This window comes from Ptychodera flava, chromosome 3 (assembly GCF_041260155.1).
Source record: "Ptychodera flava strain L36383 chromosome 3, AS_Pfla_20210202, whole genome shotgun sequence".
Classification (NCBI taxonomy): Eukaryota; Metazoa; Hemichordata; class Enteropneusta; family Ptychoderidae; genus Ptychodera; species Ptychodera flava.
The window spans coordinates 43,390,156-43,406,607 of NC_091930.1; the positions used below are offsets into that span (position 1 = coordinate 43,390,156).

Here is a 16,452-nt window from a genome sequence, read left to right on the forward strand (position 1 = left end):
GAAACTGTACTGCTGATAATGTGAGTAAAATTCAGATTTGATTCACTTGCCATGAAGCATGTGAATTCTCAGGGTGGAACTAATTTCAAATACGGTAACTTGTTCTTATCAAAATCAAATATTTGTACAAAAAAGGTAACAAAAGTTACATGCTTATAATTCTTTGAGTGCCGATCAAAATTTTAGGGCAAAATTTTATCAATTTTACTATATTTTTGTAGTTTATTGATAATTGAACCAAATGGATATCCCATTTCGTTGCATTATAATTTTTGTCAAAATTTTGGAATTAATCTGAAAAAATGGGTTAACTTGTAACTGAAAAGGGAAAATCTTTGATTCAAACACATAGCTTTTTTCTTGTCAGAATGAAGGTTGCTATCACACGTAAAATGTACACAAAGTTACGTCAAGAATATTTTTGCCTTTCGTGCAGAGTTTGGTCATATGCTTGCTTCTTCAAATTTTGGAATTCTATAACCTTATACAAAAAATTAAACCCTCATAACTTTGACCGCCTTCGACTTTTCCTCATTTCATGGCCTTAATCACTTGAGCCTGGGCTCTACTCAACTGTTTATTTGCTGCCTACGCACATTTAGGTTGGAAAGCACAACGGTCTTCAAAAGTGCTCTGCTTTGTGCAGAAAACACATAATTATACATTTTGTTTTGGTAGGCCTAACTTTTCAGTGCTGTTTCCCCTCCACAGTCGCTTTTGTATACATTACGGTCAGCTCCTCCAGATTCAATGTCACTTCCAAAATAGAAAAAAATATCAAACATTCAGCCTCTTGCCATGTGTTTGCCTCCTGCAGAACATATTTTGCCTTTAGCTGCAGTGCTGTAACCTGGTTTTGTGTGCAATGGACCACTGAGGTCCAAATTTCAGCCCGATCAGACCACTATGGATACTTACAGCCATAGTTCTTCAACCAAGGGTTGATTAACTGGGATATAACAGTAAAATATACAAGATCGATGCCTCAGAATTACAGTCCATTTACCAAGCGCACTGTGCTGCTAGCCAGCGAGCGAGGTTGGAGTTGGTTACACCATGGAGCTAGAAATATTTCTAGCTCCACAGTTACACCGATGATATTTACCATGGCGTTCACGCTCTTGAGTGCAGGACATACGAATGTACCGCACACATGGCAAACAATATGTACACAGCATGTGTCGCAAATCTTTTTGATGACAATTAATATTTTACGACAAAAAGAGTGATTGTTTTCACGATGTAGTTAATCGATTTCTCAGGCTTATTTTCATAGGGATTTTCACAAAACTTTTAAAGTTTTATAAGTGATTGCTAGGTGTGTACAATTCTTTAAGAACTGTACATTGAAATTTGTTTTGTTTGCACCTCAGAGCGCCTTGACTAATAGGTGAGGTGCCAACAAAACGAATTTCAATTTTTCAGTTCAATACGACCATATGCCTTATTCATCTGTCTTCAGGACATGCATCAGTCTCTCCAATCTTTACACAATATTTTGATCCATTCATGCAGCTATATGTAATAAGCTGGGCCACTCTGTGTACTTCTTCTTGCACCATGGACGTACCATAGACAGGTAGACTACAAGATACACTCACATCATGCTTGTTGAAAATATACGTACAGCATATATTCTGTCCTGCACGTGGAAATGTCCGATCTTCCAACCTTTGCTTGTTGTAACCTGCAAAGTTTACACTGTCAGTCTTTAAAACAGTATTGACAGATCGACAATAAGAGCTGAGAGAAATCCAAAGTATAGAAACTGGATAGACATCATCATGAAGCCATATACGTTGTTCAAGACTAACTAGTCTCGTGTATGTAATGCGATAATCTGTACGGGGCATATCCAATAGCACCAGAACTCTGTATTGGATAACGGGAGTGTGATTGAGTTCAAATATTTTGCTTGAGGATATTTTATTGATAACTATGCAAGCATGTCAGTACTGAAAAGCTGGTACACTGATGTTTTGCATTACGTTCAACTTACCTACCGTATATCAGTTGACTTGCATCTCACCATGGAAAAACAAATAACATACAATGTAGATCATCAATGAAAATTAGCAGAAAATTGTTAATAAATAAAAATAAATACATAATAAACAGTTTTGGTATACGGTAGTTCTCTTTTTGGAGGATGTGATGGCCCTGAAAAGGGCCGTTTGGTTTGTGTGTACAATACATGTACATGTACATACACGATATAAAATTTCAGGCTCAGTTGAACCCGAAGATATCTTTAGGGTCAGTGTTCACATCTGGGTTGGGGAATAGCCGGGACCTAGCTCTCCACTGCCTCTTCATCTGTCTTCATGTCTTCATAGACTCTGACATATTCAGTATCATCTTGTGATGGAGTCGAAGGTACTTCATCACGGAGGACTGGTTGATCTTTTACCAGGACATCACATCACCCATTCTGTCAGTCACCTTGATTTTCACTGAAAATGATGTCTTCGATAATCTGTATAAAATAAAAGCATAGCGTACGTTATTTATGTCGATGAAAAGAAAGAGATATGCAAAAAAACTAAAAAATCCAGGCATCTTAGAGAATCATGGAGAATTATAATCTGATTGGCTCAGTGTGCCAGATACATTGTAACAAAAATCTGAAGGTATTCATGGTTTACACTATTAATGACCATATTCAGCTTGTCATTATAAAGTGGTAAATGTCAAATTTAATTCTTACAAAATTCATTCTACCACTAGAGTACCTAAAAAGGTAAAAGCAGTTGATGATTAATCTAAGGGTCACCATGACAAATGCTTTCCTCTTTTAACATATACCCAAATTGTTTTTCTCAATGGTAGAAGCACTTTATATATAACTGTTGGAGAACAAATATGCAAAAGTTTGATTACTGAAAGAAATTTAAACCAGAGATAAAGTTTACCCACCAGATTACAATTTCAATGGAAAACAAAAGGCTACCACACCTCCATAATACTCTTACAGACTAGAACAAAGGCAATTCCAGGGATTGCAAACAGTGCCTTTAAGCACGCGAGTAAGAATGTATGAAGGAGAGATACACTATTGTTTATAGACAGACATGGAAAACAAAAAGTTTTGATGAAAGGCATAGACAGATATAGAGTTAGCAAGATATGGTAACACTGGGAAAGACAGGCCCTAGAGCATATTGATATGGAGATAACGCTGTCAGTAGCCTGATATGTTTGGCCATGATATGAAGACAGAGTCTGTTTGGTTATCTTCTGTGTAAGTGGAAATCCAGGACAAAGAAATGATTGTATCCATAAGATTGATTACAAGAAAATGTTAAGGGCATGTTTTTATATGACAGTGAGTCAGTTCTAAAATTTCCAGCTAGAAGCCACTTGTGGAAACTTTCATGGCCAATTATAGGCATACATTGTCCAAAATTTGAAGTAATTCAAATCAACAACAATTTTGATCGACAAAATATTTTTTGTGGCCCAAAATGTACATCAACAAATATATAAAATTTCTCTCAGAGCAAGCACAAAAGAATGTAGTGTGTAAGAGACAACTGCCCATTAAAGAAAGGGACAAAAATTGCTTTCGTTTTGAAACAAAGAGACAACAAAAATATTAAGGAAAATTATATTTTATGACAGCTGACAAAGTTTAAAGGTCTGGTGAAATGCCCATGTTGCAAAATTACAGAAATACGGTTGATGGTCTATAAAACAGTTACATTCATTCTTTTTTCGTTTAGCGCGCGTGATTATGAAATATGGCAAAAGAAAAATGCAATGTGGGCGTGTCCCCCGAGCCTCTCCAGTCGACTTTTTTCGGCTTTCCGAAGTTTGCCCGACGCCGTATCTCATAACGGGAATTAAGTATTTCACACCTCCGTAAGCTCCCTACGGGGGGGGTAACTTCTAGGGTTTCCGCTTACATGATCAGGACAGTGTCCTCCTTCGCTATGGGAAAACGTTGTTCTTTTGGTGCTGTGACAGCGGCAAGAACATGAACGGCTCAACTGTAAACTTTTTCAAGCTCCCGTCAAGTGTTGAGTGTTTCAACTATAATGTGCTTGTCTCTGCTGGTTCGTACGATCGGCCACGGTCCCTCGGCTCAGCCTGCCTCGCTAGCTCGCTGGTTGGGACCGCAATGCAAATCAACAGCATGAACACCAACACTGAACGTTGTGACTGCCATTAAAATGCACTTGTCTACAACACGGAACTCGGGAACGCAATGCAAATCGACAGTAACTTAAAACGTAAATGGGACCGTGATTAAAATGCACTATAACTACAAATCAGCTGCATGAACAGCAACACTGAATAGACTACCATTAAAACGAACAACAATACGGAACGTAGAGATCGCGATACAAATCATGGAGGTAGAGTCCTTCATGATACAAATCGACAGCAACACGGAACGCGTCGTTGGGACGGCAATTGAAGAACAACGGGGAATACCGGGACACGAGGACCGCGATGCAAATCGGCCGCAACATGGAATGTTGAAGACTGTGATTAAAATGCACAACACAGAACATCGAGACCGCAATGTAAATCAACTGCAACACCGATCCTTGTTGCCTCGATTAAAATGCGTATGTCTGCTACATATAGCAAAAGTTTCAATTCTCGCGAGCGAGCGTTCCTATGCCCGCTGTACACTAGACAAAATGACGTCAAATTTATCGCGAGGGCTCGATTGCGTGTGTCTAAGTTTCAATTCTCGCGAGAGCCATTTATGCATGCTGTACACTAGACTACATGACGTCAAATCTCTCGCGAGACTTGGCTCGATTGCAAATACGTACGACGGAAAGAACGCAATAATACGGAAGTAGACACAGTTTTTGCGAATCGCCGAGAGAGAAGCGCAGATTAAACAAAAGACTAAAAAACCAACGTTTTTTCTTTATTTTACCATATTTTTTAAACAAAATCAGTTTCGCCGCTGTGGCGAATTAGGATCGATTTTTTTTCGCCACTTCGGATTTCGATTCGCATTGGCGAACGTGGTAAATGGGCAGCGCGAACACTGGGAGCCTGTTTTGTTAGCGGATACCGGGCAGAGATAAGGCGGCGTTGGACCGCTATTCGATGTAAATGAAACAACCTGTGACGTCACAGACGGTCAACTATTATCCCCGCTATGGGCGTGACCTGAGTGTCGCAAAATGACCCCATGAAAGCCGCGCATAGAAATATCAAAAAAATTAACACTTGCGCGTACTTTTAGGTTGCAATTCTGTTGCGAGTGTAATAGTATTGACCCCCTGGAAGATATTCAGTCACACGAAGGGACCATTTCACCAGACGTTTAAGAAAATAATCACTGAAAAACAGAATGAGTCATGACAGTAATTTGGGGAAATGTGTGTTGATTTGAATTAACAAGCTTCAAAATGTGACATGAAATGATTATTAAGAATGTCCAATATAACAAAGCGAGAGAACAATAAAGATGAAAATTACCATGTGTAGAATTTCAGAAAGAATTAAAAACTTACTTTTTAAACAAAGAAGCGGCAAATATTGAATAATTGGAACTTGCACTTCGGCCTATGCACAACAACAAAAAATACAAAAATCATATATTAGTCAAGTGATATTTTCATTTATTACTTGGTTTACACACATGTAAACCATTATGAGGAGATTTTGCAGGGCGTACTGAAAATAGAAGCATTCATTTCTAATAAAGAGAAAATTTGCAAGTAGCCTAAACCATAAACAAAATGCAACACTGAAGAATTTAAAAAGTCAACATTTCAAGAAATATTTAAACAGGGATCTTGGATAGACAACATGGTAACAAAATTGAAACTGTTAAACACAATCTAATAGTTTAACATGGCCTTCAAAATCATCTCTTCAGACTGGAACAAATGTATATTACAATATGTCACCAAGGTCAAGGGTTGTTAACACAATACCTTAACTGTTTGATACATTAAAAAAATACATGGAAATGGTACACAAACAAAACGTTTTGTTATAAATGGCATGCAGAAATCAGTAAAACAAATAAATCATTTCATGTGATGATTCTGAAAAAACATTGAGTAATAAACAAATGGTAAATAAATTACAATTGATTGATGGCTGACACATCTAACAAATAAATATCAATCTAGGATTTAATAGTCAAACAACTCAAAAAAATAGAAACATTAAACAAAAATAAATTTTAATAAGGCCAAACACAACAAACAACAAAACAAACAATTATACCTTTGAAGCATTATATTATATTTGAGAATTTTAGATCAAGGATTATTTGAATAAGTAAATCCCCATTTACAAAATCAAAACAAACTTGAAAATATTACACACTTCAGGAAAATGTAGAAAACTGGTAAATAGCAAACAAAATAAAAGTACGGTATTGACAATACCATAAAAAATTCAGCGAAGGTGTGTATTTTAAAATTAAAACAGACATAGGGAGACAAAGCTTGGCAGGACAGGGAAATTTGGTTGAGGTAGAATTTTCACAAAATAGAACATACAAGTAACAATATAATTTTGTAAGAACTAAAAAAATCGTCTTAGGTTAATAATAATGATAATCAAATCAAAAAAGTACACAAACACAGTCTGTGTACCTGTGATTGAGGTCAAAACACAACAAAACAATTTACAACCAGGCCACTCTATCTGTAAAACATGAGCCAATCAGCACAATAACTTACCTTATGGACTAAAAATCACACTTTGATCAATAAAATGCAAACATGTTGCCATGGAAACATGTGAGTTACATAAACTTGTATCAGTTATTGAGGTCAAAACACAAGAAGACAATCTACAACCTGGCAATTCTTGTCTGTAAAACATCAGCCAATCTGCAATACAATCACTTACCTTATGGATTGGAAATCGTATTTCCGTCAATAAAATGCAAATATGTTGCCATGGAAACATGCAAGTTACATAACAAAGTAAGGAAGTTGTTCCTTTAAATGTTCCATGTGTTTGTGTAAACAAAAGAAGTTTGCATTCAGTCAAAATTTGTGAGATCAGAAAATGTTTGACTTCATAGAAATTGTAGTTTGCAAATTGACCTTTGACCTTTGTTTACGTTTTCGTTTTCCTACTAGGCCTTCCGGTCAAGGAAAGTGTCCTGGAAGTGTTTGGGAATGGATCAATGCCAGGACAATTTATTGTGGCCGAGGGAATATACATCAAGAACAATGGTCAATGGGTTATATGTGATTATGGGAATCATAGAGTTCAGATTATTGATCCAATCAAACTCTGCTGTGATCTCATCTTACAATTCCATGCATTCCCAAAGTCATTTAATCCGGAGGATGTCACAGTGGATGAAGACAATGACCAATACTTTATGAGTGACCGAGGGAATGGTCAAGTTGTGGTGAGTTCTGGACAAAGCAAGATTTTAAACTGTTTTGGACGCAAAGAAGGAATTGATCCAACCGGTATCTGCTTGAGTCCTGATGGTTTTATATTCATTGGTGACATGAATGGATATGTGAGAAAATATAATAAATCTGGTGAACACATTGCAAGAACTGAAGAAGGACAAGTCAGTGTTCCCTGGGATCTGATTGTGAATAAGAAATGTATTTTTGTATCAGATTTTGGCAGGAATTGTGTTCATGTTTTGAATCACCAGATGCAAAGTATAAGAGACATTGGCAAGGGACACTTAGAGGGTCCAATGGGTATGTGTTTGATCACCAACAAGATGGCATATATGTTTGTGATTACATTGGGAATAGAGTGGTTCACTTCAATTGTGATGGTGAATTTCTCAGCTATAAAGGTCAAGGTCAGTTAGAGAAACCGTTACATTGCACTGTGTAAGGATAATCCATACAGATTAGTTGTAACACAGACATACTGTATTAAACTACTGTACATATAAGCAGACATGACACCACATCATGTCACACTCTGCATTAGGGGAAGGCTCCATTAACTTTGATGTTACCTGAAACCGAGTTGCTGCCTGCCAACTCGGGTAACAAACAGAAGACTTTTAATCCCCAAGGTGTTAATTTTCCATTGTTGCGATTATCTTATGGAGCTGGTGCTATGATAGGAACGTCAGGGCTGTAACGACTCACTCAGTACCACGGGGCACACACATATGCTTACACATGGAACTATGTTGACAGGAAAAAGTGAACTGCCCTTTTTTCATTGCAAGTAATCTAGTTTATTCTTTAATTTAGGCTCTAAACTAAGTTTTAGAAATATGGTGAAACAAAATATCGTTCTTCGTTCATTTCCATTCAAGTTTCCTATTTTCGGACGCTTCACTTCAGTAACGCGCATTGATCATATATGCAAATGTGATCAGAACAGCATGGAACGGTCTTTCCACGAGATTTTTCTTGTCCTTGTAAACAACGAAATATAACGAGTGAGTAAGGACTCCAAGAGCTGCGCGTATCCTGTGACGTTACATCTCCTATAGAGCGAATTTAAGTCAATGAATTGCTAGCCGGATCCGTCTGTAAACAGTATGGCCACTCGTACATATTATAAGAAAGGAGAAATAGTAGAGGCAGTCGGCGGACGGCACAATTTTCAGTGATTTAATTCACGGTATTAATTTCACAATAAAACGAATTCGCGAGCTTACCATTGATTTTGGTGATGTTGAATATAATTGAAAAAGAGAGCTAAATTCCAGTGTTCATGTTTGATAAAATTCCAAATTGACGACACCCAACGTCAACCTGTACGACACCGTATGTGTACAACACACCTGCGGTCGACTTGTCGATTGTGACACAGTAAGCTTACACATAATGCAATATCGGTTGACCCACAGTCCCTCTATCCATGCATTTCTGCAGTTGTCTTTCCTATTCTGCTCAGTTAACAGACATGATTTCACAGAATATTACACAGAAAACATATTTTATCATATTTGGAGGCACTGAATACTAGCATTGCAAGAGAAAGCGACGACAAATTTTCCGGTTTGATTCCAGCCGTTGCTTGTGCTACGTCAACACACTCGCAGCGATCAACCCCAGAAATTATCGCACACTATCATCATTTACGATGGGAGAAGGATCACGAAAAACAAACACCGGTTTCAGGATATGATGATTTCTGTCTTCGTGTCGTAGATAGACGCAGAGAACACTTAATAGAGCCAAAAACAGCGAAAATTCGAGAAAAGCGTACACACAATCGGGGACTGTGGCATGCAGGACAAACCCAAGCTACGCATTATCACGTGACTGCCCCTCGTATCGCGGTTTGGCTGTGCGGTCCAGGTGATTGACACCTTTTACAATAGGCGTTTCCAGACCGGTGGATAGAGGGACTGTGGTCGACCTGAAAGTTGACACTGTGATCGACGTAGCGTTTCAAAAGTACGAAAAATGAGACCAAGTAATTTTTTGTTTATTTAGATTGATCTAAAACCTCCGGCAACCAACAGACAAAGTCCTACTCTTACGCAGAAAATCAAAGTTTTCAAGCGTAGACTCCCGCGTAGACTTTCCCTTCCGCTTAAACCACGGCCCCTCCACAAACGCGATGTAGATCTATGATCGACTATGGATGGATTGACGTGGCGTTTCAAAAGTATGACAAATGAGACTCAGTAACTTTTGGTCGCTTTAATACATTTGAGCAAAAATCCTACCCATCAGACAAGGCCCTACTCTTACGCAGAAAACAAAAGCTCTGCAGCGTCGACTTTCTCTTCCGCGTTTGAGACTTTCTTCTCTTTCGGGTTTGAGAGAAACAAACGTCGGCTATATTCGGAAATGGCCCGGCTATTGGTGGGCGTAACGTCAGTCCAATGGTAAGCTGCACCCGATTGAACGTCGGAATAATTCGGGCTGTAGTCGGGAAAGCAAGGGACCTCGAGAGCGATTCCCAGTACAGTACACGTTCGCAGATCGCGGTACTACAGGCTGATACTAGATAGCAACAAGTTCACCGCGTAAATTGCTAGATTACATATAGCCACATAGGCACTTCTGAAATGTTATCTCCGGCTTGCAAGACAACAAATATCAAAATATTATTATCAAAACCAGAATTTCGGGGCTAGAGAGCGAAAAATTGCTGAAAAGTAGCCGGCCAAAATACGGAAGTAGCCGGTCAATTTGGCCGGCATCCGGCTAAAAATGAACACGCGGATTCAAACAGAGAGGCTTGTTGCGATGGACAAGTAGCCTTTGGCTTTTGACCAGAAAAATAAGTGAGTGTTCATTGATTGATATTCAAAGACTGGATCCGTTGACACAAAGTTTGCTCGTGACTTTCATAACATTGCATGCACCTTTCCGCAATGTGAGTCTGAACTGAAATTGAAGAGTACGTTTTAGTAAAAGTCCTGTTTTGTTGTGCTGAAGTCCTGTTTTGTTGTGCTGATTTTCGCTACCGTACTTTCTCATACAAAAATAGCTTTTCGTATGCAAAATCAGCGTACGTTAATTAACTGCTAGTGTTGTTTAAACAGCATTTATTTGAAAGGGGTTCTATAGTACCATCGTTTTTGTAAACTCTTCATGCAATTTTATGAACTAAATGATGACTTCAAAGTAACAGCAAGTGCTGGACGGCACTTTTAACGCTGGTCGGAAATCATGAGTGCCGGACAAGAGCCGTCACGGCGTGGGCCATGCTAAAAGTAGTTCCGGCAGTGCTAATGTTTTGTTTACACTAAAAGATAATCTGTTCGCATATGTTGACATAGAGATTAATCCTCTGATAACCAACTCGGGTTACTCGGGTACGTCCAAGTTAATGGAGCGTTCCCCTCATGGAGGGATATCTCTAGTGAAAATCTACAAATTTTCTGACAAATTTTACACAACTCATTGCAACTGGCAGGCTGTAAATGTGCATTTTTTGCTGTCATTTCAACAATTGTTGATATTTACCGGTAGGCACCATGTTACAAGTGGTATAGCCACAAACAGATGATGTCAAATCGCCGTACACAATACACATGCAGTGCCGTAATTACAAGGCAAGGCGTCTGTGTTTTGTGTATGGCAATTTGACGTGTTATTTTGGATAAGACATCACATTCTCACTTCGATTGACTGTTTTATCAATCTGGTTTTTTTAAATTTTATTTTATTCATTTTCTGACAGCAGTCTGTTGCAATTTTTTGTGAAATATTTGTCAGAATATTTTTTTGATTTCACAGATGTGTGCCCATGTGCATGAGTGTACAGAAACATACATAGAAGCAGACATGACAATATGACATGTCAAGTCTGCAGGTATATTTCTGGTGAAAATCTACAACTTTCCAGACTAATTTTACCCAACACAATGCAACCGACAAGCTGAAAATCTAGAATTTCAGTAACAAAGTGCACAATATTTCATTTTTTTGGCATAATTTTGGACAAATATTGAAGTTTTTTCTACATGAACGCTAAATTAGTCACCATGACACGGTATAAGTCTTCGTAACAGTAAATTTCATGCTTTCAAAAAAAAATTCCTGACAAGCCGATTGGGTTTGAAACTGCCCGGCGGCCTTGTAAGGGTACAGTAGCTTGTTGCATGTGTTGATAAAAACGTCCCGAAAAAATGATGATTTTTCACTGAATGTGCGTGCTAAAACGTACCTGATAAATTGCGATACCTGTTAGTGTCCTGTTGTTTACGGATTTCTTCAATCGGCGATTATTTCCACGTTTTAAGTTATTTTTTAACGGAGACCAGAGGCCGTACCCATCCCGACACGCTGCCATGATCTCAAATGAGTTCGCAGTGGGCAGATTGTCGCGAGAGGGCGCTATGACCAATCACGCCATCAGGACGCCAGCTGGAGCGTATTTTGAACCGTACGTTGGAGCAGTGATTTTGGTGGACGTACATTACGGAGACATTGCTCTCTATTTAAACCCTTTGTACACCAAAGTTAAACTTAATTTGAGTGATCAACAAAGTATTCAATCCAACTGACCCTGAAATCCTATAACCGAAGCTTCATTTAAGCACAACAGACAAAATTTCTGCAGGTATGTAGTCTTTGTAGTCTTACCAAAAATGTGAGATTAGGGAGCATTCGTTATTTACAGGGAGGGGGGGGGGGTTGGTGGAAATCAGGGGGGGGGTTGACTTTACAAAACCGCTTTTTAGGGGGGGTCAAATTTTACAATCAATGATTGAAGGGGGGGTCAAATTTTACAAAGGTTGTATTGAGTTATGGAGAACAAAATTGACTTTGGAATTTCACTGAAATGTTGCTTGTGTAACCGATGTTTCGAGACGGCAGAATAATAACCGACCGAAGCTCAGCCAAATTTATTTCTCTAGCAGGGCCAACAAGTCCGAGACTGGCGTTAACCTCTCTAGAGCAGCAACAAAGCATGTAGTCCTGAGTACAGGTCTGTGTGTGTTCCTGGCGTATACGGCCTCCACCACAGCCCTGCAACGGTCTGTGGAGATAACTGGGGTCTCTGCAGCGAGATTCAAAATGGGGATCTCCATGGGTAAAACAACTTGTCGAGTATGTTATGTTTCAGAAAATGAGTGGTTTTGGACGTTAGGAGAAGTCAATCGCATCTTTTCTGGGATTGGTTAGGAGGTAAAGGTAGGCAGGGAAAGGATTTTGCCCCAATAGAGCAGAATTTCGGCCAAAAAGACCGTTTAGTCTTCATTGCGGTCCAGATCCAGGCCGCAGAGACCTCAAGTCTGTTCAAAGACCATTGCAGGGCTTTGGTAGAGGCCATATAATGCTGGGAACACACGTGCACACACCTGTACGCAGGGCTACACAGCATGGGGCATGAAATGAGGAACCAACACACAGTCATAATGTAACAAACAACTTCTGTATTACTATATTGTGTCAAATATCGGGGTCTACATATAAAATAGTAAAACCGTACTTCAAAACTATAAATATTACTCCATGGTAACAGTAACCGTACTGATCGACCTCCCGACGGCAGGAGTCACACTTTCAGAACAAAAACTCTGTTCAAACCCTTTCTAAATGCTTAACAATTTCTATGGAAAACTACAGCGCAGAGGTACCTCAGACTTGACCACGCGGCTGGGAAACACAAATAGTTCACACGCGACTTTAACTAATGTTCGATGATGAGCACAATTGTAAGTCCCGTGTAATGTCTGCACATGAAAGTCGGCGACAACACACGCAATTCACTGCTAAGCAGCGTCCAGTTCAGCTACCACGGGAGCAGCCATCTTAGAAGTTAGATCTTTGTTTACACTTCCGGTCGGGACATGCCGAACTAATCTGAAGTCTTCCTTTGCTAACTCCGCGCATCGACAAAAGTTCAGTGGAACGATCATAAATAATGTTCTCATGACAATCTCAGACATCTGACTGAACTCATAAATGGAATAAAGTTCACAGTTGACACACAATTTGCTGCAGAAAGATCAGCTTTCAACTTGTGGTGATATTATCATCTTAGCGTGCAGTGCGTATATTGCAAATATACGGCACGGCTTTCACTTGTGTGAGCAATGTTCGTTCCATCGACTAAAGTAGAGGATGGCATAGGGTAAACAGTCCGATCCGCATAAAATTCGATCTCTGCCACTCACCGGTTTCTTTACATATCTGCTGACTTGAGTAAGACTCAAAATAGAGAAATATCTGACTTAAAAAGCACACGCTGACACTCAAACCTTCCAGTGCCAGTGCAGCATGCAACGTAAAACACTCTCTGAAAAGTTCCGTCTTGGACTCCCTAGGTATACAGTGATAACACACAAGAACTCCCAGGCAAAATAGAAAATACACAGGTCCTCCATACATAATCTATGAGAAGCTATGAATAATTCTTTTAAATACAAAACTAGCTAAATCTGTGTATTTATAGACTCTTGATTATTGATATTAATGTACTTGATAAGACTAGGGTAGTTACCAGTGCATGTGTGGGCAAGAAATTTGATTTTGGAATTTCACCGAATTGTTAATTCACTATCTTGTCAGAGGAAACTATGAATAATTTTTTTCCAATATAAAACTAGTTAAATCTGTGTATTTATGTACGCTTGATTATTGATATTAATTTACTTGATTAGACTAGGGTGGTAACAAGTGGATGTTTGTGCAAGAAATTTGATTTTGGAATGTCACCGAAATGTTGATTCACTATCTTGTCTATATGGAAACTATGAATAATTTTTCCAATATAAAACTAGGTAAATCTGTATATTTATCACTCTTGATTATTGATATTAGTGTACTTGATTAGACTAGAGCGATTACAAGTTCATGTGTGTGCAAAAATTTGATTTTGGCATTTCACCAAAAATGTTGATTCTCTAGTATGTGAGGAAACTTTTTCAGCCCGGGGCCACAGGGTGCGAAGGGTTAATGAATCAAATCTGATGAAATTTTTTTTTCATGGGGGGGGTCACATTTTACAATTGATGAATTGAGGGGGGGTCAAATTTTAGAAATTTGATTTGGAGGGGGGTCGCTTTTTACGTTTCATTTGTCGCTCAAATTCCACCAACCCCCCCCCCGTAAATAACGAATGCTCCCTTAATACGTTGCTTCCATGTTCACGAAAGCAGCATTTGGTGAGTTGGGTGAAGAGAAAATGGAAAAAGAATCTACGACATGTAAGCAGATTCTGTTATGTATGTTATATATCTGAATTTTAAAAGCTCCCACATAACGTAGACATCTTTACTTTGTAAAAGGTGTCAAAGAAAAATAAATACAGAGAGCAAATGTTACAACTCGGGGAGATACATGTACTGTTCTGTGGGCGACAAAAGTGCTTTAATAGATTTTAGATTTGAAGGCTACATTTGTTTTTCACATGAAAAAGGTCTTATTTTGGCTTTTAAGTACAAGTCACTCTACCACTTAGCAACGTTTATGAACACACGGTGTCTCAATCATGGTTGTATATTATGACAAACTAGCTAAAACTGTAGGTTTTATTTCACCAGATATCATCTAGATTTTCTCTTTGTTGCACAAATTTATGCATTTTATACAATTTATGCTGTGTAAGTTCAGTGTAGACAAAAGGCAAACATTCTAGATGCAAATTTTGAAATGGTCTGATCAAAATTACCACACTCGAGTAACAGTAATAAAATAATCATAATAAAGTTTCAGTTCAAAATTTTCTTGTGTGTAAATAGGTCCTGTAATTTCCCAACTATCAGGGAAGCTGTATGCCAACAATTGGTGGAAAACTCCAAGAGATTATGGATCAAGATTATACTCGCTGATGAAGTCTTTGTACAATCCTCACAGGTCAATTTACATGTATGTCTTTCCCGTCATTAATTAGGGAGATGTGGGACACACAGCGAAGAAAGTCATTAGGTTAAGGGGTAGTTAAGCTCTATTTTGACTATAGTCTACACACTTGCATTTCCCATTTTGCCATGGTCACCCTATGCACAGAGTAACATAGAAAGAGTGGCAACACTTGCATGCCCTTTGTTCCATGGTCGTCTCGGTAAGACTATTGGCTTTTCATATTAAAATGAGCTCCAAAGGTGTTTTTGGAGGCTTTGTTTGTGGTTGATTATAACACGAGATTATGCGAAAGATACGACGAGATGGCATCGGACTGCAGTCGCGTAGCAACCATAGTTACTTTGGTGAGCTATCTAGGCCAGAAACACTGCTTCACGCCAATCAAAGAGTTTCAAAATCAAGAATCTATGTCGGACTATTTAACACAACACGGCATATACTGCTCTAATTAATCACTCTGTTTGCAATGATTTTTGCAATTTTCATTATTTTGATAACCTTGATTAAAATATTGCTTTGGTTCACCTTTTAGCATGACAAGCTGTCGTATGTTGGGTGAGATAGAAGTGTAAACTTATGCAAATCACCGAATTTCTTGACTTCTTTTTTCACGTGTATGCAATATTCCAAAGCAACTTTAAATTTTACTCCACTCTAGTCGGATCAAATTTCATGGCATTTTCACATTATGTTCTTTGGATACTATGTGTATATACAAAAACAGAAATTTGTTCTGACATCTTGAATCAGAGTCATTTCTATCTACCTTATCATGATTTCAATCACTTTTTTGAATGTCAGTCTTCCAATCCCCTGCAATTTCCAATGAGAAGAGACAATGCAAAACAAAATTGTAGTTTTTTAATCTACATATTATGTAGTTTCAAATGAGATATTACATTTCATACAGTGGTATCAAATTTTTATCATACCAAAACATGTTTTATACTGTGAATATGTACCCTCTTAATCCTTTAATAAACCATTGAACTATAGAGTCTCTGCTTTTTTTAAAATATATAGTATCTTACTGTATAGGGGCTTTTCATGTCATCTTTGATATAACAAAATATATTGCTTTGAATAAACGTGTGCTGGTTAAAGGGGCAATCCTCAATCTCTGGTTCTCGCACTACTGATAGTTAATATTGACTGTTATCCGATTTTAGTCCTTTGTTGTCCTTTGAAAGTTATGCACCGTACAGTTTGTTCAGAAGAACAGCTGATAGAAGCCTGTCCCTTT

At 38.3% G+C, this 16,452-nt stretch overlaps 2 protein-coding genes across 2 annotated transcripts in view; one reads left to right on the plus strand and one right to left on the minus strand.

Moving 5' to 3' along the window:
• Window positions 1-7,780, plus strand: part of LOC139129324 (uncharacterized) — a 28,685-nt gene extending 20,905 nt beyond the window's left edge. The window contains exon 7 of the mRNA XM_070694958.1: window positions 7,077-7,780. Within this exon, the coding sequence (XP_070551059.1) occupies window positions 7,077-7,780 (704 nt within the window). The remainder of the gene's footprint in view (window positions 1-7,076) is intronic.
• The window catches only part of LOC139130098 (indolethylamine N-methyltransferase-like), a 64,010-nt gene that overhangs the window by 42,552 nt on the left and 5,006 nt on the right, over window positions 1-16,452 (minus strand). The gene's annotated exons all lie outside the window — the stretch shown is intronic.